This window comes from Daucus carota, chromosome 8 (assembly GCF_001625215.2).
Source record: "Daucus carota subsp. sativus chromosome 8, DH1 v3.0, whole genome shotgun sequence".
Lineage (NCBI taxonomy): Eukaryota > Viridiplantae > Streptophyta > Magnoliopsida > Apiales > Apiaceae > Daucus > Daucus carota.
In genome coordinates, this window is record NC_030388.2 from 17,709,637 (window position 1) to 17,737,086 (window position 27,450).

The window sequence follows — 27,450 nt, forward strand, 5'->3', positions numbered from 1 at the left end:
CATTAGTGTGAGGCTTTTTGAGAGAAATCCAAAAACAAATCCGTGCGGGTTTGGTACACGGCCCACAGCAGACAATATCATATCAATCATATCAATGCGGAATTAAGAGGTGTTGCACGGCCAACAAATGGCATCAGAGCCGATGGTTAAAAAATTGATCCTAGTTCCGGGCTGCAGTTGTGTGAAGTGCGGGAGGCTCTCCAGAACTACAATTGGAGGTCTTGGACGATTTGTGTCGAAAGTCTTTCTAACTCAAATGGTCGGACGGCGTGTCCCGCAAGATGAGGAACCGATTAGTAGCGACGGTGTTCTTGGTTGAGGGGAGATTTTTGATTGGGTGTCAACCCAAGTCTAACAATATCGTAAAGATAAAGAATATAAGCAGGCAAATAACTCCATTAGTATGAGGCATTTTGGGAGAAATCCGAAAACAAATCCTTGCGGGTTTGGTCACGGACCAGAGCGAAAAATATCATACTAATGCGGAGTTAACGAGTGTTGCGCAGCCCAAAAATATGATGTGACAACTCTCAAATCTCTTTATTTATTTTCCTATTTCTGTAATATTTTATATTATATTGATATTTTGTTTGTGGTAAAAATTGTTGAATTAAAGTATGATTATTTTTATTTTAGCAATTTATTTTGTTATAGATTTCATATCTTTTATTTTTCATTTCACAAGACTTTTTACTTTTCATTCCACTGTATATATATAGACTTAAATTCTATGCAGACCACAATTGTTTGCAGTATTGGAGTCCTCCATCTTGACCTTCCATTCATTTTAAATCTAACAGATGCTATAATTTCGTTTTATAAGTAAAGAACACTATCAGCAGTATACATATGTTTCGGTATACTATCTTTGTATACAAAGTTTATAGCAATTACTTGAGTAGCGTGAATTCAGGAGGGCAGTTTCTCCCGCAACATTCAATATATCACTGTGTTTATCTACAAAATATCTCCCGGTTCTTCTACTTGTTGTGGCGGTTCTCGTTACTTTCGATTTATCGAGAAATCGAAGATGCTATACAGGATTTTGTCAGGCCTGTCAATATGATTCGTAAGCTACGACTTATCGCTCAACTATTATTTTCTAAGGTTACATTTTCCGACGTTGTTCTGCACTATCTTTTAGGCTTAAATATCTTGCTGTAGTTTTGCGATTTATGCCGACATTATTTAGCACTAGTTTTGCCATGTCATACTTATCCCAAAAATATCTGAATTTGATTTGGAGGAGAAAGTTTATGAGGATGATTGACTTGAATATGTCACTTAAATGCCTATTACTACTGGATTTTGATCGTGTAAAACTGCAGTAGATAGGAAACAATATATGATAGTTATGCAGTAGTTTTAAAATCAAATGAAGATGCCACTTGTCTTTCAAATCTGCTGTTCATTATCTTTTTGATCTAATGATGTAGGATATGATCTCCAAATACTCCTAAGTATTCAGTCTCCAAAGAGACTAATCTATTGAACAATGTGTGATAAGCAAAGACATGTCGATAGTCTTCTTATTTTTGATTTTTCACATGTATTTTTAAATTAGAGAATTTATCAAAAATATCAATTTTTCTAAATCTTTTTATGATTTTATTATCTTTTGAAAATATTTGCAAAAATACTAACTTTTTTGAAAATATTTGTAAAAATACGATCCACAATGAAACTAAAGTTAATATGTTTGATGTCCAAACATATTAGCTATGTGATGTTCTACATTATGATTTTAAAGAATATGCTATAAAATTACATTTTAGAAGATATCTTGTAATTTTTTAAAATTTTAGGATCCACTGTATTTTACTCAAAAATAGGTAATGGCTGAACCATTTCTCATTTGATTTTTAATGATTAAATATTCACTTTCCAATTTTTGAACAATCTTTTTCACAATTTTTATATTATTTTGAATTTAATATTGTAATAATAATAAAGAACACAAATATGGATTATTTTTAGAGTTGTCATTATGTAGACTTCTTATTTTTTTAGAAATTAAACTATTTATTACATATATACAACAAACCTTACTAATACACTGCTCGAAATGTTGCAAGTCCAAATTACTTTAAATTATGAGCAAGGCAAGTTAATCTAGATGATGTTGGATTTTTTTTTTACAAATAAATGATTTTATTAACACAAAAACCTTAACAAATATCAGGGACAAATCTCAAAACTGTCAACTACAATCTGATTGTGAAATAAAGAATGAACTAAATAAATAACCGTTGTGCTTTCAGATTGTTTGACATATAAAATATTCAAATTCTTTAATTTAAAAAATATTACAATGACAACTTGAGCAATCCAACCATCAGTTCTGAAACTAATAGCACATAAATTGACATTCTCATAAACACCATCTATAATACGACGTTCAGAACTATAAGTAATATCAATCGATATTAAAGCAACAAACATCCCCAGAAATGAACAAATTTTGTTGTTAAAGGTAAATTTTACGGTATCCGCCATTGTCTTAAAATCGACGTGAGTCTTATAGATCACCCAAAATAGCATATAAATCCTTCTCGTAGAAACTACCGACACCCTTCCGAAGACAAAGAAAAGTTTCAAAACGTAACATACCAAAAATATAGACACAACTAAAAATTTTGATAACAAAAATATTCAACAAGTTCTCAACCAAAAAAGAGTGGACCTTGATTTTATTGAAAAACTGAAATATAAAAAAAAAGATAGGATATCGAAAATGACTTATTAGATGAGAAGAGAATAAAAATTTAGAAAATTAAAGAGTGGCGACTGAAATTCTACTAGAAGAGTAGACTCTGAAACGAAAGGGACAAATATCGGATCTTCTTTCAACTTTAAGAACGATAGTCTTGCGATCATCACCGACCTTCAACAAATAAGAAATGTAGGTGAAGGTCCATTTTTTCAGTCCGCAAATGTTTTTGCAATTGTCCGGGACTCCAGGTCCGAAGCGAGATTATTTGTAATGGGCCAGGGCGTGAGGCCCAGTTTTTCACGTAGGTATGATAATTGTAATAGTGAGTTCAAAAAACAACTAAAATAGTACTCCCTCCGTCCCCTCCAATTCTTATCGTTTGGAATGGAGTGCTCGGCACGCATTTTAAGGCTCATATAAAATAGAGTTCTATCACTTATTTTTATAATTTTCTTTTTCTAAATAAAAATATAAACATTAGATTTTTATTCAGAAAAAAAAATTTTAAAAATAAGTTATGGAACTAAACTTTATATGAGCCTTAAAATACGTGCTAGACACTCCATTCTTGATGATAAGAATTGGAGGAGACGGAGGGGGAGTAACAAAAGAAATCTTTATGTTGGACAACATCCATTGTTAGAAGCGAATCAGTGATAGAGATCCTCGGGAAAAAAGTATGTCGACCTTTTCTTATTTTAATAGCCGTGCTGATTACTTTAATCGAATTTCAATCGGTAGAAAATCATAAATCATTATTTTCCTTGTTTTGTTTTTAACAATACTCTTTCTAAATAATGATTTCTATCTTTCGAAATTGTATTGTTTATTTGATAAAAAAAAATTCTTGTTGAGTCTTTTCCCCAATTAATTTGGATTTGTTATTTACAACTTATCAAATATTAAAATATTAATATAATAATAAAAAATTGTAACTTATCTTTTAAAGTGATCCCCTACATATTTGTTATATCAAATTTCGAAAATAAAGATAAGTAACTAAAAAACGTTAGGATTTTCAACTTCTGACTTATAAGTTGTAACAAAGTATAGTTCCATAACGTTTTTTTAATATTTTTTTTTGAATGAAAATTTAAACGTCAGATTTTTATTCGGGGAAAACAAATATAAAAAAAATATTATGAAACTATATTTTATAAAACCTCAAAAGATGTCAAAAAATAACCTAAATAACCTGCCTGCCGACAGAGGGAGTAATTTGTAATTTATCAATTATGAATTTAAAATATTCAAAACCACCAACCGGTAAAACCATAAAGCCAAAAGGGATCACTTGGAGGTACTACTAAACTGCTACTCACCGGACGAGTAGCATGAACTGCAATAGTATTAGTAACTGTTGCAGAACATGAAACCAATACAAAGGTTAATCTGCTAAAGAGCCGACCACTTGCATACTTTCTAAAAATAAATTTGTTTCATCTTTACTCCTATTATTTTCCCACCAAATTCCCATATTTGAACAAATTAAACTTTAATCATTCAAGTTGTGTATCATTAAACTTTGCTTACAATGTAAGGATCCTGTAATGGTAGCAAAATGCATTATGTAACAAAACTGAGACAATTCCTATTATTCTGTGTTACTGTCTATGCTGCACTTTTTAGCTCATCTCACCTGCACGGCAACTACATTTACTCTGGTAGATATATCTACTGACTCGATGCTCTGCTCATATTAAAGGAAAATTGGAATCCCTGCCTTTACATCTACAACCGCACTTAAAACTTTCAACACTAATTATCATGTCATTATGTACAAATTTTCCGTATACAATTTTGTGCACGTAGCACTACTTCATAAGTATTAAATATTTATGTTACACATTTCCAAAACTAAACAAATTATCCGTTACAGTTACACAAATAGTAAATCAAATCGTAAAGATCATTCTTGGACAGTGTTTTAGAAATCCACACTTAATTCTTAAAAAGTATTTTAACAATAATACTACGATTTGATTAAAAAAATTGCACTTTATAAAAAGATCTCGGATAAATTCTGAATCGGTAGTTAACCGATTAGTTCCTATTCCCGAGTTTCTCCGTCATAGATAGTAAAATTATGTGACCAGTCTACTTCATCTCACACATGTATTAGTATATTACATAAACATAGACTAGTGAGTGTTGTGATAAGTGGCAGAAATGGTTGCTGGTAAAGTAAAAGCAGCCATGGGCATGCAAAGCGCTCACCGAGCTGCTAAACAAGAGTCATCGCCGTCGTCTTCGCCGTCACCAAGCTCAGGCAAGGCACCCCAAAAGGGCACTTCATTCTCACGTTCACTCAGTAATTACTTCCCGCGGGCATCTGCACAAGTACTGCCGAAGCCACCTGACGTGACAGAGCTCCTCCACATTATCGAAGAATTACGCGAAAGGGAATCGAGACTCAAAACAGAGCTTCTCGAATATAAGTTGTTAAAAGAATCAGTCGCAATTCTACCATTTCTAGAAGAAGAAATTGCTAGAAGAGACGCTGATATTGGAGAGTACATTAAAAATATTGAGAGTTTGGAATCAGAAAATGGGAGGCTGCGACGAGAAATGGAAATGCTGCAATCTAAATATTTCGAGGAGGAGACAGAAAACGAACGATATAAGAAAAATATTGAGCAAGAGTTGACGAAAGCAAAAATGGAGAAAACAATAACATCACGAAGATTACGAGTTCAAGAAGCAGTAGATGTAGATGAGCATTGTAAAGCCAATGTAGTGAAAAATTCGAGGCCAAATGTGTCACTATTGGAGCATTACAATGCAAATAGAATTGAGATTGAGGCTCAAAAAATGAAAGAAAAAGCCACACAGAACTCTGAAGAGATTTCAGGACTAATATCCGCTACAACAAGGTCTCCAGTCCCTAGAGTCCCGAAGCCACCGCCTAGGCCTTCAATTTTAGTTTCGGTTTTACCATTTTCTGATTTTTCGGGTAGTACATTGTCGATGGAAATGTCAGTAGTTCCGGTGCCTCCTCCACCACCACCAAGGCCGGTTTTTAAGGTGCCTAGCAAGTCTGCGCCACCTCCCCCGCCACCATTGCCTTTGAAGGGGTCAAAGACTGGTGTGCAGAAGGTGAGGAGAGTGCCAGAAGTAGTGGAGTTTTATCATTCATTAATGCGGAGAGACTCGCGAAGAGAATCCGGAAATGGTGCAGCCACGATGGCCAATGCGAGGGATATGATCGGAGAAATTGAGAACCGGTCCACTCATTTGCTTGCAGTAAGTTTGTATTTAGTGTTGTTCGTTTATTGTTCTTGAATTGTCACTGAAATTGACTAGACTTGCCCTTGTTGTGCCTTTATTGTTACGTGGCCCTATACATAAGGTGTCCTGATAGATAAGACAATATTAAGATTCCACATTCTGAATGGTTACAGCAAAAAAGTTGTGTGAATTTAGCTGAAGAAAAATATCTTCTGATTTCAATTTGTCATTTTTACTGATATACTGATTCCAGAACCAGATTTCTGTGAACTGTTGAAATTTTTATGGTAGACCTTTGTAAATTTTTTAACTGTATTTATCCGAGAGATTCATGTGATCGACAGAATCTTTGCTTTTCAGGTTAGTGGTCATGGTATGTTTGTCGCTATAAAATGTCCAAGAGATGGGGTATTGTTGTTTTTGTTTGGTTTTGTTTTTTGTGTTTTTGTTACAAATTAAAATTGGTGTAGAAAATAAAAACACTATGAATGTGTTTGGATCGTGAGTGGAAATGGGAATCGGGAATGAGAATGCGGGTTATGGGAATGGGTATCTCACTGGGAGTGTAAGGAATGATTTACCTTCCAAGTGGCATTGAGGTTCCCATTCCATATTACAAAATTGTTAATCCAAACACCAACAAATGGGTTTGATGTTCAGTCCCTTTAACGGGCTCATGAATCATGCACCAAATGCCTCTTATATGTTTTTGTAATTCTTTAATTGTTTGTGTGTTTTATTATAGATTAAAACAGATGTGGAAACACAAGGGGATTTCATTAGGTTCTTGATCAGAGAAGTTGAAAATGCTGCATTGGCAGACATTCAAGATGTTGTGCTTTTTGTGAAATGGCTTGATGATGAGCTTTCTTACCTGGTGAAGTTTTTTAGCTCAACCTAATATTCATCAACCAAATTTAATGGAGAGAGCTGATATAGTTTTCGTTTGCAGGTTGATGAAAGAGCAGTGCTTAAGCATTTCCAGTGGCCAGAACAGAAATCTGATGCGCTTAGAGAAGCCGCATTTGGTTTTTCTGATCTCAAGAAGCTGGAATCTGAGGTGTCTTCTTTTCAAGACGATCCTCAGCAACTTTTTGCCCCAGCCCTCAAAAAGATGCAAGCCTTGTTTGAAAAGTACGGCGAACTGTTCTAACTGTTTCTTGATATTTCACTTGGTGTGCATTTATTGTGTATAGTATTACTACTAGTTTAGCTGATTAATTGTGGCGGCAGCAGATTAGAACATGGAATCCATAACCTCTCGAGAACGAGAGAATCAGCAGCAGCTCGGTATAAAGGATTTCGGATCCCAGTGGATTGGATGCTGGATACTGGTTATGTAACCCAGGTACGTAACAACATATACTTTATAGCATTGTCAATCTAAACAAATTGCTATGATGAACGATATTTCTAAACATTGTATCTTCTTCTGGTTTGCTTATACTCTAGTGATGTTCCATCGCTTCAAATCTTATGGCTGTTTGATGCCTATTTAAAACGAAATTAAAGTTATAATCCTAACAAGAGGAAAGTTCATAATTCAGCAAAATCACCTGTCTAAACAGATAAAGTATAGGGGCATAAGTAGACCAATAATATTGCACGAGGCATGGAGCCAAGCAATTACAATTACTTGAATCCACCCCCCAGGCCACCATATACAGTGATGGTTTATGAGGTGGTCCTATGAGGCAAGTCATGATTGGACTGAGTTTACTATGTAGTTGATCTACAACTTGATTACTAGATGCCCAAAAATATTATTGCACACTTATATTGTTATAAGTTGCACACTGCAGATTGAAGTCTAAAAGTCTGTCAACAAGTTTAAATCCATGTTCATTACTTTTATTATTGGATTTAGTGATTAAATTCAGGTCAAGTTCTTCGTGTTGGCCTCTTATACATTGCAAGGGTGTAGTGAAGGGTCTAGACAAAACTTATCACTTTCTTTATTTTGACACAAGTTTAAGTAGATAGAACAGAGCAGAACAATATATAACAGCATTTCCCATATCCAGAACTCCTGATGATAGTATCTGGATGTCGTCAAATGTGTGGAGGCAGTATATGTCTTTACATCAGTGTATAAGAATCAGAATCACCTGAAAGCAAAATTGGCAGAGTTCTAAGTTCCCTGAAATTCTGTTTAAAAATGTTGCAAATCTCAGACTGCTGAGCCGCGCCTTTTTTAAAAAGATCCCGAACAGTCCTTTCAGAAAATAATAAATAGAAAAAGGTTATGAAGCAAAACTCGATAAATAATTCATGGTTTAAAAAATATCAAGAAAGTTCAGTCAAGTTTTATATTGTAAAACCGTGACAGAATAGAATGGTGGTTGTCATTAATGTAAGGGATTCTACATATAAGCTAGTTGTTCACAAGCATTCTATGCAACATGGACTTATTAGTATTTTTGGTTGCAGATTAAGCTAGCATCTGTGAAGTTAGCCATGAAGTACATGAGGAGAGTGTCTGCCGAGCTTGAGAATGTTGATGGTGGCCCTGAAGAAGAGGAGTTAATTGTTCAAGGCGTAAAATTTGCCTTCAGAGTACACCAGGTTAATGTTTTCTCCGAACATATCATCAAGTTCTTGCATTTACTGGCTTATTTTCGACTTGGCTAGAGGCCTGTGATTGGTTGATCTTCTTTTCTGTTATTTGATGCAGTTTGCGGGCGGGTTTGATGCTGAAACAATGAAGGCGTTCCAGGAGCTGAGAAACAAAGCAAGATCATGCCGAGAGCCAAAATCAGCAAAAAATTATCTGTAGGTGTAGATTTTTACTGCAGCTTGCCAAAGAATCTGCAGCAAACTCAGCTTCAGTTGTCACTGACAGTTTGTTGTAAAGACAACTTTAGATAATAATTATTACAAAAGGGTAGCTGCCATTAGGTCTGTTACTTGTGAAAATATTTATATCCAGGACAGTTCAACCTTTTTTATGAATTATGAATAAGAAGAAATGTTGATCTACTAGCTTGCTACATTAACAGAAAAAAAAATAAATTGTGATCCAAGTCAATTAGCTGAAATCATAAAAGGGGGCTGTAACTTGTAAGAACCTTTTTTTGTTTGTTTTTCTTCTCTATTTAACAAGCTTAACTGGGCTACTATCTCTTAAAATCCGAGCTGAATACCCTCGGATTTCCATGAATGGAAAAAAATCCTGTAAAATCTTAATTGAGAACACTCTCTTTAATCTGCAAGATGCTAGTATAGATAGTGACTCTCTTTGCATAGAGCAAGCCCTCAACACAAACAAGCCAAATCATATGGAGTGTGTAAAGTGTAAACACCATTGAAAATTGCAGATTAGAACTTAGAAGCAGGAATGATTTTTGTGTTAGACATGTAAGAAAGCAAGCAAACCAAGCTGCTCATTTGATGGCTAGAGCTCTCTGTATGCTCAATAGCTTCAATGAATTTCTATCCCCTCCATTATGTTCCTCGGAGACACAACTGCATGAACTTCAGTTGATTTCACAAAACAAAAAAAGAGGCTTTTTATACACAATAAAATACATTATAATTTAATAAATTAAGTGGTGAGCAAAATTCGAACACCAGATGACTATCACATCCTCCTCATTTGGTTTTGTTTTGAATCATATCCGAGTTATATAACAAAATTTTATTTATTTATTTTTTGTAAGGGAGTTATATAACAAAATATTTAGTTCCGTCAAATAACCGTATTAGCATGGACGGAGGTAGCATGGGGCCAGTTGTAGTACTTGCCCCGACCGATCTTCATAATATTTATATATCTCTTGGGTCCAGGTCCTTAGCAATACATATGCCGGATGAATCCAGCAACCAGGATTAAAACAAAGTTTTAATATGTTCAGCGCATTTTTAGTCGGTGCTGGACGGGACTAAAAAAACGCTCGACATATTAAAATATTTTTTTAATCCTGACCGCTGGATATTTATCCTGCGGCCAGGAACCTGTATGATTTTTAACATGTCCCCGCCACAAGTGGGACCTGGACCCATATCTCTTATATCTTTAATAAAAAACTTGTTTTACCCTCGTGGTAGAGTTAGAACTTTCTAGTGAAGACACAAGTTTGAAATCTAAAATTGTGACAACAAAATTATTTTGTCAGCATAATTTTTTTTATCCCCAGGCCAAAATCCTAACTCTGTTCCTGCGAATTGTTATACAAACTATTTAAGAAAATCGTTTGTTGTATAGTTTTTTTTTTTTTTTTTGAAAATGAGAATAAATCTCAACGAGAATCGGCAATTCACCGTGATAATTCTTTCATTCAAGAAAGCTTATTATCTAACCGTCGGACATGCAAGATGACCGGGGAAATTTAGACAATAAAACTTTAATGTCCGAAAAGAAAAACCGGTCTTCTTCCAAGAATCCTGAAAATAAAACAAGAAAAACAAGAAAAATATAAGTCGATATATTTAACAGATTATATTAAAATATTCCCACAATCATGATAACTCATGATTGAGACAATTAAGCTCTTAATTAAGGCATAATAATAAAATATTATTGTCCTTAATTAAGACACAATTAACACCTTCAAATAAGGCAAACGCCCTCAATAAAGAGGCATAATTTACGCCCTCAAAGGCACAATTAACGCCCTCAATTAGGAGGCACAAGTAACGCCCTCAATTAAGGCACAATTAGTGCTTTCCATTCTGAAACCGAATCTCATCCCGAAACCGTCGTCGCCGTCACCGCAACCATCGGCCTCCACCGCTATGCTGTCGGTCAGGTTGCCTCGTAGTATGCGAAATGAACAACGAAGCGTCTCATTTGTAACACGAAAAATCGCCAAAAACACCAAAAACCAAACAAAACACAAGGATTAAACAAACAAACAAATACTCACAAACAAACAAGATTAAAGTCAACACATCTTCACAATTCCACTCAAAATAAATCAGAAAATGAAAGTAGCAAACCGTAGTTTATTTAACTGAACTAACATGTGTATATTCATATGGTGGTGAGAAAGTTATTATATTACTATCATTCAAACACGACAAATCACATGAATATCACCGCAACGAACCCCAGTAATAAATTAAATGCAGACAGTAAAACATCAATCAAAAAATAATAATCTCGATGATAATAAACTCAATGAGGATCAAACACTATAAAATACAATGCAGAATCAAAAACACGTGTTGAGTTGAATGAAGCAAAGAGAAGAAAACCTGATTGGAGCCGAAACGACAGTGAATGCGAAAAGACTCTAGGGTAGAATGAGACTCTAGGACAGTGCTGATTTAATCCTGTCCGGTTGCTGTCCCGATTTCGGAATGCGAGAAATCATCCATTTTCAGGTTTTCTAGCGCCGATGAGTCTCCGGTAAAGACATCGAAAAAATCGAGAAAGAAATCGGGGTTTGTGTCCCGCGGAGGAGGTAACGATGGGAATGAGAAACGCGGGGTTTGGGCACACTCCACCTTTGAATCAACTGTATTTACAAAAAAACATGCGGTGGCCTTGACTCCACACCTTGGATAAGACTATTCCCCACCAGAGAACACTGTTTTGTTGTATAGTTAGACTGTCTGACTATACAACAAACGATTTAGCTGGCATTTAAATTCAAACATCAGTTCCAACGATATACCCAAATTAGTTCCACTCAAAGCCCAATTCAGACATCTCCCAGAGTGAAGATCGAGTGAAAAGATGTTGAGTTCAAACACTTTCCTTAAACCCAACACCACTCTTCACACTCAATTATATTATCCAACATCCTCATCATCTCCCCAACATATCTCACCAAATCCACCTCGAAAACATCGTCAAGTTCGGCTAATTTCAGCTAAAACACCACCACCCATGGCCCATCAGGCCCCACCATTGCCTGTCCCTTCCATTCCTAATCCTAGTATCAAGCTCTTGTTTGTTGAGATGGGTGTCGGCTATGATCAACACGGGTCTCTTTCACTTTTCATTTATTAAAGAATTTATAATTTTATATATCTGTAAGAGATGTTGATATATGACTTGGGTTTAACTTCTTATATGTTGAAAAAACAAAAATGTACAGGCAAGATGTTACAAAAGCAGCAATGAGGGCTTGCAGAGATGCAATTACTTCCAATTCTGTTCCTGCCTTCCGCGCAGGTGATTGCTGTTTTTTTATATGATTTGCAGATTGCAGAGTGATTGTTATTATGAATGTGTATGTAATTAGCTTTGATTAGATATTGGTTGTATTTTATGTACAGCAAGTGGCTTTGACTGGATTAATTTTGAAGTAAAAGTTCAGTTCTTGAAAGCTATTAATCGGAATTTTATTCACTTGTGCTTGTTAAGTGACAAGTGACCAGGATCATATTGGATTCTAACATTCCCGCTCACTTGAAATACCAGGATCATATTGTATTCTAGTAGTGTTGGTTTGGGTTATTGTAAGTGTATCAAGAGGATTGCCCAATTTTCTTGAGGCTTCTTGGTTTACGGTATTTGAACTGACATGATTTTCGGACACTTTCCTTGTTCAACTGCAAGTCATCCACACCGACCTTATAAAGTGAGTTAACAGAAGAGATTGAAATTTACATTTCAAGGAAGGGATTATAAGTTGGAACATTTGGATGATACCTTTGTGTTTCTATACTTATATTATCACCTTAAATCATGGAATCCACACAGAAATTTCTTGGTGAAATTATAAAAATTGTATAAAAACCTAGGATTTTGTTTTTCTATGACTATCTATCCTTTCATCTAGTGCTGAAGTCAGATCTCATGGCTGCCAGGAATGAAGTCTGTAACCTGTTTCTGATTGAATATCTGTGATATTTGATAACTACATTTTATATTGCAAGTAGATCTCTACTTTTAGAATTTTTCCCTTAGACATTTTGACATTGTTGACAAACTAAACTTTTTTTTTCCTTAATTATTATGGTCTTTTGTTTAATATTATTAGATAGAATAGCATTTGAGCATTGGCATTTCCCTTTTAAATTGGAACGTCTTATAGACTTATATTGAAATGTTTTGTTGGTTCAGGGTCTATACCTGGCGTTTCGTTTGAAGAGATGAAGCTACAGATCAGGCTTGGAGTCCCTCAACCTCTACAAAATTCGCTAGACATTGAAAAAGTGAAATCCGTTTTTCCTTAGTAAGTATCTCCCCTTAGTATTTGTTCTGTCGGCTGATTGCCTTCCGCCTAAATGATTTCAATCTTCCTTGAGATACAAAATTTGATATTGTTATACCCTTGATGGATAAGACCAAGTATGTGCTGAAGAAATATATTAACAGGCAACCTATATTGTAAAATATATATACTTTAAAATGTACTATAGTACTTCAATTTCCCACAAAGTAGTGCAGTCTTAGACAAAGATAAACAATGTTAGTTGTGTATTTCTGTTAGTTAACAGAACTGAACATGCATAAAATTTTGTCTCCTTGATTTCCAAAGTGGTTGCACAAGGAATTTATTCGGTAGAAGTTCGAGTTTAAACCTTACAGGATCTGCGGGCTTGTTGTGATGAAAAGAGAAAAAAAAAAGTGGCGTGGTGACCGAGCCTTGAACAATTAAAAACAGTCATGTTGCACATCACTCCCCTCCATGTCAAAAGAGACGATCTAAATTCACCCTCGCATTGTTTTTATTTACAAAGTGTATAACGATTGCTGAAACTTGAACATAATTACTTCTATATGTATTATGTTTTTTGCACAATGTCTTGAGTTTCCACACATTAATTTGAGATTTATATATTTTGTAAGTCCAGCAGTTGATTATTCATTCTCATTACTTAAATAATTTCTTTTCCTGTCATTTTTGTTGGGGAAACTATAAAACTTTGACAGCGGAGACATTGTGCTTTTTGAAGTTGTGGATGGTGGACTAATATGCTCCAGTGGAGTCCATGTAGAAGAAATGGGAGATAAAACTGATGAGTGCTACATAGTAAATGCAGCTGTTTATGTTGGCTACTGAGTTCCTGATTGATGTTTATCAATTCCTATATAGTAGTGCAGATGACTGAGTTCCTGATTAAATGTTTTAATTGTTAATGTCTTTATAGATCATTCTTAAAATTTTCCCATATTTAATCTGTTCTACATAGTTCGATTGACTCTTAATAGTCGGTCCACTGTATGGGTTACAATATGAGTAACCAAGTTCATAGTTTTTATTTTTAATAGCCATTTTGTAAAATATGGATGATGAGTAGAACAGTTACTGATAATAAATCAAATGGCTTATATTTTTCAACAGAGGATATCCGGTCAGTCACTATTGGCATGTTTATAATATACCAAATTACCAAGTTCATACATTTTCGGAGTGCATGTTGGTAATTTTGGATAACATGGATGATGAGTAGATCAGTTGATTGTTGATGACCTTTTTTACATTCTCTTCAGCATTCATTGGCATGTTTATAAATTTTGAGCTCTCTTAAACATGGTTGCTTGCATATTTGATCAAATCGGTGCCAAGATTGAGTCGTAGGAGTACATTTAGAGTTGGCAATGCTACTTTTTAGGAAGATAGGAGACAGGGGCCTCATATAGAGTAGAAAAGGAATATGAGATAATATCCAGGAGAATGTTGACTGCAGGACTATAAAGTAAACTTAGTTACATCAAATTTTCAAGTTAAACTTGTGTAAACAGACATACAAAACATACATAGTTCTTATTTCATTCACAGTAATTGAACTTGCTTGGTCAGTTACTTTACAGTTGATTCTTCTTCCCTAATCTGCCCAAGTAGACATACACAATTACCTTTCTTTAAGACCCATATTACACAATTGATGGTCGTAGAATGATTACAAGTAAATATACTATAATGAAAAGGAAGCTGAATAATCTATACGTTTGTCCCATATATCTGTATGTTCACATCAAGAAGCTGCATAAAGAATTTGATTCCATGTATCAGGCAAGCCAGGAAGGCACCAGTGGCTGCAATCCATTCCAGAATGATCATTACTATAAGCTGACGGGTGGCCGTCTTTCCTTAGCTGGGAGAGTGTCGTGATGTCAAGCAGGTAAACTTGTTTCGTCATTGAACTCAGTACTTTCTTCAAAATAAGAGACGCTGCAGGTTCTCCTGCTGGATACTTCGACCCTGTTAGCGGCCCTAGCTCCCCATAACAAGTTTTGGATTTTGAATTCCATTCCCTGCCCCTGTTTTTACATGATTTCATGATGTTACTCATCCTACGATTATTGAGAACTGCCTTATAAGTTCATATTCTACCAGTGTAGATATAAGCAAATTATTTTGTATGTTGTGATGCAGTAGTGTCAGAATTACTAACTGATAATGCGTAGGAGAAATCCCTTGAAAGAAAACTTTAGTCTTGGAAGTGTCGATGTTTGAATCAACCCATCTAGCCCATGTATTCAGTCCTTTGTAAAATGCTGTCAAACGGTCCATGTCTTTTCTCACGGTAGTTCCATCTTGCACATAATCCCATCTGAAATGCAGAAAATTAATACTTACTATACGTGAAAAACTTACAATGAGATAAAAATGTGTCTGAGAGTGTATTACGGTTGAGATTTCCCTGTGTGAGTCCACCAGTGCCATGTGTTGAATATTAGCATGTCTGTTCCCCTCCATGCATTTCCTCCATTAATTGAATTCAGTTTCAGTACTCTCCCAATCTTTTCTCGCACTATGTCCACTAAGTAAACTGTATGGTATAGCACTATCGATAGTCCATATTCCTGCGTGTTGTTTAGTATTTCTGTTCAGTTAAAGATATAAAAAAAGGTTCTGCATTCATCTCATTCGTATTGTTGAGATGCAAAATGTTATTTCAGATGCAAAAAAGGTTACTGTGCAATGAAATTCTTGCACATTATTGAGTCCAACAGAGTACTACACAAAGAAACTGCCATGAATGTGAATACAAGTTGCAGCCACCTAACTAATGGACCCCTTCATATTGTTGATCAGAGAGTGAGCCTTAAATTTTCATTTGGCATATTGTTATAAATGCAATAGCTGGACAATAACATTCCCAGACACATGAATGTTGATTGTTGAGATGAAACATCTTCGACAGAACCGGTGAGGATTGTCTCTTAACATGCATTGAGGTCAATCCGGCAGTGCACATGACTCACGCATCCTAGTTATTAGGAACTGCCATAGAAGGTCTGATGTACACTATATCACCTTATTTTTTATAGATAGATTGTTATTGATTATAATGAAAAAGACTTCCAGGTGAATTCCCAAGATTGTTCTCTTAGATAGAAGTTCAGTAGATGAAACCAAGGGAGAATACCACTGCAGCAAAGCTTTACTCTCATTCTTCAACAAGAACATGTGTCTCGGTGTGTGTCTGTGAACAGTGACGGAACCAGGATTGTGAGAAATCCGGGACTAAAATTAAAACAAAAAATTTTCGAGGTCCAGCACCAACTAGAGTCTATGATGCTTTTCCCTAATTTCACTGTCATGTGTGGGAGCAGGCTCTACTTGCATCGTGATGGTGGGAGGAAGATGAGGGAAGCCATTAATTATTGGAGTCTTGTAGACGTTACAGTCAAGTTCAAGAATGTCCACTGATAGACACTCATGCTTTACATCCGGATAGATGATCATAAGAATCTACTTATATATAAGTAGTAGCACAACAGGTTCGTGTTAAGCCTCCTGAGCAAATAAATTACCTAGCTCCGAACCTGAGCCTAACTCCGAACCTAACCTCTTCTCATATATATAATAAAAATGTAATTCATAAGAGTCGAACTCAGTACCTCTTCGAGAAGAATACATCACTCAAGCCACTTGAACCACACAAACAATTAGTTTGTTACTCAAAATCATTAACCACATACTTTAAAACTTTTGTATTTATATTCGTTTCAATATCCTATTTATTTGAGATAAGTTATTATTTCAGTTAAGTTTCATATATTGTTTGCATGATAGATTAATATCTATAAATTAATTATTTACGTAGATAAATTTAAAATTGAAAATGAATATGAATAATCGGGTTCGAGTCATGATTCAGATTTCTAAAAATAGATATAATTCATATTCCAATAAAAATGAACGAATTCAAAGGCGATTTTTAAAGAGATTATGATATTTTGGAGAACACGAATTAAGGTAGCTGAAAGAATATTCCTGATCTTTAGAATATTTTTTTTATTTTAAACTTATGAATTCAGAATTTGATGTGTAACTAAATTTTTTTTAAAAAAAAATTATAGATCTAAGAATAGTGACAATACATCAAATTTGGTGTCAAAAGATATATCTAAATGATGTAATTTTGGTGATATATGTATTTGACATACTATAACTTGTGATATGAAGGTGAATTTAAGGAAATTCTATATTGTTAATCAAAAGTCAACTATATAATAATAAAACGCGTTTACGCGAACTACAAAAAAGATTTGAGTTATAAATATTACTTGGTTAAATAAAATAACACAGAGAAATAAGTTATATATATTAAAGTCTTAAAACTATAATTTTTAATATACCATCATTCAATATATAACATACCAGTTAAATAAAATGATTCAAACTACAATTAAATTAATCATTTACAAATTAAACTAATAAAATATAATTAATTCTGAATCGGATAATCTGACGCGATACAGTGAAAACTAATATCTCATTAAACGGGACTAGAACAAGAATATTTTTTCATAATTCAAAATATCGAATATATGACTTGATCTTTATCAATTGAACATGATATGCTACATTAATCACTCTTAATAAATACGAGTATCAAAATATTTAAAAAAGTGAGTTTACACAAACCTAAAAAAGTAACTACACGACTAATTGAACTAAATATTTCATGGTTTTACGAGCTTCATGATGCCTAACTCACATCTACTCTATTTTTTCTATTTGAAATTCCAGAAAATCATTTGTTTGGGATCTGGTTTATAAGGATTACATGAAAAATCATTAAAAGTCTTAACCGACAAGCTAAAAAACTAATTATAGAAAATTAAAATTTTATAACGAGATAATGTTATATCATACTGTATCAAAGTAATAATCATCTAATATTTTTAAATTAACAATATAAATATAATACGTTGAAATACTATATAATTGATATGAAAAATAAAAGGATAAGACACATCAAAGGTGTCAGAAATTTTTGGGATGCAATTATACGGTTAGTAGTTCAATTGATGCTTTTATAATAAAATAAGGTATGTGTCTTTTTACATACAACTTATGTTTCAATTTCTACTTATGCAAATTGCAAAAGGGTTAATTATCAAGTTGGTCACTGAAATGGGCTTAATATATCAAGTTGGTCACTGAACTCAAAACGGTATCAAGATGGTCACTGAAGTGGCCATAAATATCAAACAAGTATCTGGAAATATAAGTTTAAGCAGTAAAAATATTATTTATAAAATTTTACACATTATTTTTGAATGTTACAAAAACCAAGTAAAAGGTTATGCCTTCTAATATTTATGATAATATATTTAGATTTTATCAAGTTTATTTATTATTTATTTTTAATTAATACAAAAAAAAAACTATATAATAAAATATAAATATAAATAAACTTGATAAAAATATAAATATATTATTTTAAATACTAGAAGTCATAACCTTTTAGTTGGTTGTGGTAACATTTAAAAATAATGTATAAAACTTTATAAATAATATTTTTACTACTTGAACTCATATTTCAAGGTACCTATTTGATATTTATAGTGACTTTAGTGACCATCTTGATACCGTTTTGAGTTCAGTGACCAACTTGATACATTAAGCCCACTTCAGTGACCAATTTGATAATTAACCCAATTGCAAAATATGTGCAACATATGGTAAAAAGAATGTGTTGATGATCTGGTCCATCATGTATCACTTTAACAATTATGCAAATGTACGCTCAAAAAAGAAGAAATAAATGTAAGGCAGCGCGGACCACACATCTTCATTTAATCATGATTTAGGATATCGTAATTCACATATCAAGAACAAGTTTTCATCAAAATTATGGTATATTAGTTGAAATAATATAGTAATTTCAACAATAAATTACAGATACTTTTAATGAGGTATAATAAATTTAAAATCTAAAAGTTTCAATATTAATTTCGAATATAATTTCGAACATAGATAATATAATAATGGTCTCTATATCCTAACGAATTTGAATATAGAAATATCAGTTCAAATGTAGTTTTTGATCTATAATGTTTTTTAAAATATACTCCCTTCGTCCCATTTCAAGTGACCTTATTTGACTTTCACGGAGATTAAAAAAAAAGTGGTAAAAAAAGAGTGAATTTAGTTGGAAAGTGGGTAAAGTGGTGGAACATATCAAAATTTGATAATAGATTTGAGATAGTGGAGGTAAGTAGTAAGTGTAATAGTGTTTATTTAATAAAAAAGAGTACTCCCTCCGTCCCTAAATACTTTTCCTGTTTGTACTTTTCACGTTGGCCAATACACATTTATAATCGTTAATATCTTTCATTTCGTAGTCGCATTATATATAAAAACCTCACTGTATTAAAGTACTCGTGAATAGGCCTGTAAATGGATCGGATATCCGATCCGATCCGACCCGATCCGTGGTTAAATAAATGGATATGGATCCTTATTAAAAAAATCCGATCTGCTAATAATCCGATCCGATAATAATCCGGTCCGATAAAGAATGGATATGGATATGATCAAATCCGATCTGTTAACGATCCGATCCGATTCATACTTAACTATATTATATATTTTATATTATATTGTATTATAATATAATATAATATAATATATTATTATTAATATATCACATACAAAATAAAAATTTCTAAAGATACAAGACAAAATCTTAAATCATATTTTCTTATAATCGATCAGCCGCTCCTAATTCTTGACATGGCTCTCACTCTTGTTATCCGATTAATCTAATAATCACTCCTTTTTTATGTAGAGTGAGTATAAACGCAGGAGCTAACTCTTTCACTTAAAACCTCCTCAATCACATGGTTCCGTATTTAAGACATATTTATCGATTTTAATCCTTATTAATAGAGGAGCAAATCATAATTTACTTCCTCCAAAAGTATTAAGCAACTTATTTATTATTTTTCTATTTACTTGATTAATTATGTGTTGAAGTTTTTTATTAAATACTGCTTTATTAGTTTTTTTTACCTATTACGCTAAAGTTTATGTATTAATATAGCTAGAAAATATCACCTTTTTTTGTATGAAAGTTAAAACATTGTTCACGGTGAAAAAATATATTTCATAATTTTTAGTGGATCGGGGCTCCGATCCGATTATCCATGATCCGAGTGGACCGGATATGGATTGACTTGTAAAATATCCGACTCTTGATCCGATCCGATCCGAATCCGATAAATTTAAATGGATCAGGATATGGATTTAGCTAGATCCGATCCAAATCCGATCCGTTTACAGGCCTACTCGTGAATACGAATCTAACAAGATCACTCATGACTATATTTAGTTTTATAGATTAGATGTAAATTAGTAATTTGTGTCATGTTATGAACAGTACCGACATCCCAAATAGGAAAAGAATAAAGAAACGGAAGGAGTAGAAAATAGAGAAGTAGTAGGTGTAATAGTGAAAAGTAGTGTTTAAAAATAGTAAGTATAATTAGTTCATTATTTTAGAGATGTCCCAAAAAACAATAAGTGTCATATAAAATGGGACGAAGGGAATAGTACTTATTATTACTATCAATGCTATTAGGTTGCAAATATTACATTTTTCATATTTACATATTTTGTCAAAAAAATAAAATGTAATAGTTACGCTCGAAACAATATAATGACACACGGATATTATTTAAAACAAAATACAAACCCAAGGCCCGAACGAGAACAATATTACACATGAATATTATTTAAAACACAGCAAAAACTAGAGGCCCGTGCCTCGCACGGGCTTTTATGCTAGTTTAGCATTAATAAATGAAGAGAAAAGTAGGTATTACTTATATTAAGTGGATAGGAAAGTGATTAATTCTTTTTAATGTTCTTTAAAAACAATTAAAATCTATTGAAGTACTATTCAATAGATGTGTCTTACTCAGATGCCAACTAATATATCATACAAATATAGTGCTTGAAGCTTTTGATGTCATTTTACAGACATGTGATAGTATATCAAGTCTTTGTCAAGTTCTATATCAATCATTAGCATTCTGAAGTGAGTGCTACTCTTCTTAAGTTGCATTTAAATTACAACTGCGAGACTTTTGACAGATTTAATTATCTTATATAATTATCAAATTAAATTCATATTAGTTGACATGATTGTAGAATTTAAGGTCTCCAATTCGGATGCTGTTTGATTGATTTTGGATTTTGAGACCGATTCTTGTTGTCATGGTTGGTGAACAGTCATTATTTTACATTTTTTATCAATAAAAAATTTCTCAGGAACGAAGAATAATAAAGAAAACATCATATAAATATAATAACACCATCATTCTCCAGACAGAGATTGCTGGAACAACAAACAATCCGCAGAAAATATGGAGGAAGAAAACACAAATCCTTCCCAACAGTAACAAACTCACTGTTTTATATCCATGGATGGGACTGGTTAGGTGGCCAACTATTTTCAGGACTATAATATTTTTTTAATATATTTAATGTTTTTTTCAGGATTATTTAACTTCTTTTTTAATACGTTTTGTGTTTTTTATCCATTGGACGCCGACGGGACTCATCCGGAGCTTTTTAAGGGCTGGACGAAATATTTTCCTCATTCAACAATTAAAAAGCGCTTAATATATTAAAAATTTGTTATAATCTTGTCACGTAAATAGTCCTAAGCCATCAATAACTGGGACCGGGACCCATCGATGTAACGGGTTTACGGTTTAGGCGTCCATGCTGTTTATAATTATCGACTTCTCGTAAAGAGAGCGAGAAAGATGCCAGTCACGTGTGTAAAATATAATGACAGTGTGAAACGTTTGATGCAGCAAAACTTACAGGACCAGCAAGCGGTAATAATGAAAACAAGACACAATGCTTAGCAAAAAAAAAACAAGACACAATAAAACAGTAGTAACTGAAAAGAAAAGCAAGCACTTCACTAACCTCAAAAGTAACTGATGACACCAATTCTCTCCTCACATAAGTGGTTCTAGACTTGGGCACCGACGCATGAAGCATACAACACAGTGATTGCCACTCGTTGAGACTCAGTGAGTCACCCACAAACATTATCTTCTTTCCTCTCCATCTCCTCAGAAAATCCAAACCATTAAACCTACAACAATACATATGATTTTCATGTCAAACCATTTATAAACAACTTGCATATTTAGAATCTTTACTTTATAACCAAAAAGCACAAACAGACACATATTTATCCACACATTAGATTTTTACCCCCAAGTGGAAATTTCTTTCAAAAAAAGTCAAAAACTCTAGTAAACACATCAAAAACACACTCACATCATTTAGCCCGCAAATTCTACAAACCGACATAATTTAGTTTGATTTTGAAAGGACACACGTCAGAATATGATATATAATCCTAATAAACCGTCCTAACACCTCGAGATTCTAGTTCTTAGAAGAACTGGTCACTTGACAAGACAGTTAACTGGTGAAAAACCAAATTACACAAATGACAAAACACACGTACCTGGGAAGATTACAAGAGTTGGGTTGCCAAGAATACTTAAGGTACTGTCTATCAGGGCGGCCATTTTTAATGCAATCGAATTCTTGGTCGATAAAAGGGCAGTTTGAAGATTGATAAAGAGGGTAAGAAGCATCAACAACCCATTTGCCCTGGAAGAAATTGCATTTACCACCCCCTAGTTTCTTACCTCTCAAACTAGTCTCATTAAACACAGTATCTTCTGTTTTAACAACCAGAGCTTGAAGAAGAATAAACAGGGTCAATAATTTGAAGAAAACTAAGGTGTAGTGAGACCCCATTTTGCTCTAAAAGCTGCATATAAAGACAGCCAGTGCTCAAGAGTTGTCTAAGGCACCACCCTGCACTTGTTATTTATACATAAGCCAACTAAGCGCCCCACATTATACTTATACTTTATGAATGTGCATGTATGCATAGGGGATTCACATGGTAAATGCAACATGGGAAATGATATTTTTATGTGAGTGAGGTTAGTACACATACATGGTCACTTTGAATGTAGTGGTTTTTGCCTTGGTGGGGGGGGGGGGGGGGGGGGGGGGGGGGGGTGTAGGGGGTTCATTTAGAAGAAAAATGGGAAAGGTCACATGGAAGTTTGGATCCTTCTGCATTGTTTTTACTGGCTGAAAAGTCACGGAGAGCAAATGTGTATATGTAACATGATTGTGCACATTCAACTTGTTCAAATCATTCACTCAAAAAGTTTACTTGGGGTATGTTCATTACCGAATCTCATGCAAGGATGAACTATCTATGTCAAATTTTGTTTCACCCTAATCACTTAAGTTCTGGACCAATATTTAGTTAATGAGTACGAATCTCACAAACATATGTTGTGGTGTTTACGAGCTTCAATATGATCACACAGTCATTTTAATTTCTTGCATCACTTATTAGGCACGTTATAATGGGTTATGATGTTGTTTGGCAACGTTTTTATAGGCCCTTTAACATTTTAAGTTTTTTATGTATTATTTGGAAAAAAAAGTAAAAATGCTTTTTTGGATTTTTTTTTTTTGTGAGTATTTTATTAATAGTGTTAAAATATGTATCAAGTCCTCATTTATGCAGGGACATAAAGGATATGATACGAGTTTTTCTCCAAATCAAATTCTATGAAAACATTTTTGAATCATTTTACCCCTTCTTTCCTTAACCGTTTTAAAGTAATTAAACATATATAAAAAATCTTTTATAATAAAACACATATATAAATTGAAATTTACTTAATTTTATCTTTACAATACTTAACAAAATATTAGTTGTACCCGTATTCTTCTGACAAACCTTACACTCTCCGAGTACAGTAGTATCTTTGGTTAACAACACTTCACGTGAGACGTAGAAAAGAAGACGACAAATAATAAGTTCAAAAGGGAAGAAAAGGTCGAAAGAAACAATGAAAAGGTGGTTTTTATTTTTTAAGAAGCCCGTGCCGGAAAATAATAAACTACAGATTCGGGGTATGATATGTATCTTTTGGAGAAAATCAAGCCAAATCTTTCTTCCAAGTATAAATGATTAGCGGTAAATTCTGAGAAGTGTTTTGTTTCATGATTAATGAGTCTGGTCAATAGAAATAGAAATCGGAATCTCAATTTCAAAAATCAAGATAAGTGTCTGCATTAGTTATTTAACTGTATGTAAATAGGAATCCCGATCTTCTGAGTCGGTTAAATCATATCATTCTTTTTTTCATTCCCATCAACTCTCATTCTCATACCCTCCATTCTCATTTTCGATTCGTATTCCTGTACTAGTTCAAACTGCCCCTGGATATCGTAGAGAAGTTCTCTGCTTGCCTCGATCCTTCTCTTGCACCGTACGTGTGCATGCGTGCGCGCGTGAAAAGAAATAAAAAGGGAAGAGAAGATGATGATGGAATTAGAAGTTGTACCACAAGACAATTCAAGTGAAAATGGAATCATATGATTACAAAGCAGGCTTCACTGGCTACCTAATATTTGCTGTGTGACAGATCAAAATGGGTGGAATTTAATAACTACACTTTGCAGACAAGCTATGTGATCGATTTATTTGTACAAAACCTTAGATCAGGAACGACATTGAAATTATTGGAAAAAGGAAATGCAGTGTCTTAGCTAGTTCGGTCTACGCCTACCTAAAAGTCCATATCTTCTTGTCCCTTTTCACTTGCAAACCGCGCGTCGAATAATTTCTAAATAATGTGAAAATTAGTTTGGCTTATTTTAATTTTTAAAAATAAATAATTTGTTATTAAAAAATTATTATTTTATCTGCAAAAGTAATATCAAATAAAAAATTTATATTAAAAATAATCATATAAATATAAAAATTACCAAAAATAAATTCTCTTATTCCACATGATTGGTCAAATTTGTGAATTATATGTTCGTATATAGTTGATATTATGGATATGTATTCTGCAGAGTGGCTTTAGAAAAATTCCAAATTTTTTTTCCAAAATTGCAAAAATTATTTTACGGAGGAAGACCTAACCAATCGCATAATTTTTATTTCCAAACCTTTTATTTTGATTTAATTTCCTCCATAAATCAGTACTCCTATGTGTTTGTGCATGTACTGTATGGTCAATTCAGCATATAATTGTATTGTTTTACGGTCCTACACTTTTTTGATGGTACCCATTGTCACTTTGTTTTAGGGCAATAATAGAGGTCTTAACAACTTGATGTCCGCTTTAATATGATAGTTCTTAATTATTTCTTGTTAATTAGGTCATATCATCATCTTCATAACTTTAAGTGATATGATCCTTCACCTTAACAAAGATTGTTGTATTTAGTTTAATTGAATAACTGTCTGACTTTTGTGAAAGCTTCTTAAAAACGAAAGTGATACTCTCGAGATTTTGATGATCACACTAACAGCAACTTGATAACATAAAACTGTACTCTGGTAGCTAGCTGAGAACGAGATTATAACTGTGCTAACAGCTAATGTCTTTTGAAGTTATCATTGTTCTGTCAGCAAGCTTACAGGAATATTGACAGACTATCAGCAAGCTCACAGCGTACTGACAGGATGCTTATCGGATAAAGAGCAAGTCCTATTTTCAAGGAGATTTGTTAGGGAACGTTTTGTGAGGACTCTAATACATATATATACAGTATATAAATATTAGAGCTCATCTTTTATCAAAGAGTTTTATTCAAAATCGTTTTCCTAAAATATAGGAGTTGATTTCAAACCTTGTTTATCCTTTTAGACTCCTACTTCTATTCAAACTGTTTTGTTTTATAAACAAACGTTTACTGAGTTGTTTCAAACGTCTTTATGCTTTTACTCAGTAAAAATACATTGTTCAAACGTTCATTATTCAAGCAAATTAAACGTGAGGTTGTTGGGCCAAGAACGTTGGATAATTTGTTGAATTATGACCGTTGGAATGCTTGTATAAATACTTGAGTGTGGTTTCCGTTTTTGAAGAACAAGAACACACTTCAAGCTTCTGAAATACAACACACTTACATTGCAAAATCTTTACTTGAGCTCTAGTGCTTATATTTGATTATATATCTATATTGAGTTCATAGTTTCGGTTGTATTACACTCATACATTGTATTGTTCAAAGTGTAAAGGTTTGTTGCTGTGTATCGAGCTTGTGAAACAAGGGAACAAGGGGACTAGTTAGCTAGAAGAGTATACTTGGAAAGTATAGGTCTTGGAGAGCTTTTGGTTCGTGGTTCAGGGGTTTCAGCAAGCTGATAACAGGAACAAGGGTTAAAGGGAGTTATATTATTGAATCATTGTAATTGTTAACATTATTGAGAATCATTGTAATTGTTAACATTATTGATTAATAATATAATCTCTTACCAGTTGGTAGGGGACCAGGACGTAGACCATTAGGGTTAGGGGTCGAACCTGGCTAAAATTCTCTGTGTTGCTAGCTTACTGATTATATCTGTTTTGCATTGCATCTGCATTGTTAGCTAGTTGACTGTTTACTCTGATAATTAACAGCAAGCTGTCTGTGACAGTATAACTATTCGGTAACATTAAAAATCGGTCATATTAGCCATAACACCTATTCACCCCCTCTAGGTGCGTAATTTCAGAAAGTGATACTAAGCCAATAGACATCAATACTTGACTTGTTGAATACTTCTTGCTCTACTTCGTATTATGCCTGCACCATCCTTTTTTGACAGGTAAGAGTTATTAATTGTTATTAATTTATAAGTGGGAATAAATTACAAAACTATCTGTTATACTCCAAGTCGTACAATATATAAAATGATTCATTGCATTTTATTTATTTTGTTAGATTTTTCTATCTTATAGTCGATTCTTTTTTGTAAAATATTAAATTATTCCATATTAATGTTAAAAGAAAACGATGATCATGATGCTAAATTAATTAAAAAAGACTTACTTGCAATTCGCATCCGTTTAAGTTAAACTAATTGCACTTTTTACCTAAAAGTTTGAGGACAAACATTTTGCAGCTCTTATCAATTAAACCCGTCACATTAAGCACTTTTTCCGTTATCTTTTGCTATTGGCGTTAAATAATGCAAAGACAAAATTGTCCCAAGATATTTCAATGGCTAAAATTAAAAAGATGCGAATTGCAGTAAAGTCTTAAAAAACGAACTAAAAATATTCTAAAAATTATATCCAGAGGTTTTGCCTCGCGGCAAAACAATTTGATTCAATTGATAAGCAATCTGGTTGAATTTCAGCAGATCTCGATACATTTTGACTTGGATTAGATTTAAATATAAAGTTGAGTTGAAATTTTTCTTTAATTCGTAAATATTCTCATGCAGTTTCGTCCACATGTTCAAAAAATATCACCCGATATTTGAAGTATTCACAGGGTATTTGTATAGCATTATTTGAA

General features: G+C 33.4%; 2 protein-coding genes, 1 long non-coding RNA gene and 1 pseudogene across 3 annotated transcripts; 2 read left to right on the forward strand and 2 right to left on the reverse strand.

Moving 5' to 3' along the window:
- The first annotated feature begins 4,774 nt into the window (after positions 1-4,774).
- LOC108197516 (protein INCREASED PETAL GROWTH ANISOTROPY 1-like) lies at positions 4,775-8,923 on the forward strand (annotated as a pseudogene).
- Positions 8,924-10,179: 1,256 nt separating this feature from the next.
- Positions 10,180-11,095, reverse strand: LOC135148284 (uncharacterized). Its single transcript, XR_010286274.1, has 2 exons — positions 10,489-11,095; positions 10,180-10,324 (listed from the first exon to the last, which is right to left on the reverse strand). It is a non-coding gene; the product is annotated as an uncharacterized LOC135148284 (long non-coding RNA).
- Positions 11,096-11,117: 22 nt separating this feature from the next.
- On the forward strand, positions 11,118-14,180 carry LOC108199652 (uncharacterized). The gene is made up of 4 exons (XM_017367573.2): positions 11,118-11,872; positions 11,986-12,062; positions 12,957-13,068; positions 13,770-14,180. Exons 1-4 carry the CDS (start codon positions 11,622-11,624, stop codon positions 13,897-13,899), a joined length of 570 nt encoding a protein of 189 aa, XP_017223062.1. The 5' UTR covers positions 11,118-11,621; the 3' UTR covers positions 13,900-14,180.
- A 405-nt stretch (positions 14,181-14,585) lies between these two features.
- On the reverse strand, positions 14,586-22,958 carry LOC108199651 (protein trichome birefringence-like 38). The gene is made up of 5 exons (XM_017367572.2): positions 22,577-22,958; positions 22,024-22,195; positions 15,472-15,647; positions 15,236-15,394; positions 14,586-15,101 (listed from the first exon to the last, which is right to left on the reverse strand). Exons 1-5 carry the CDS (start codon positions 22,873-22,875, stop codon positions 14,816-14,818), a joined length of 1,092 nt encoding a protein of 363 aa, XP_017223061.1. The 5' UTR covers positions 22,876-22,958; the 3' UTR covers positions 14,586-14,815.
- Positions 22,959-27,450: the final 4,492 nt, after the last annotated feature.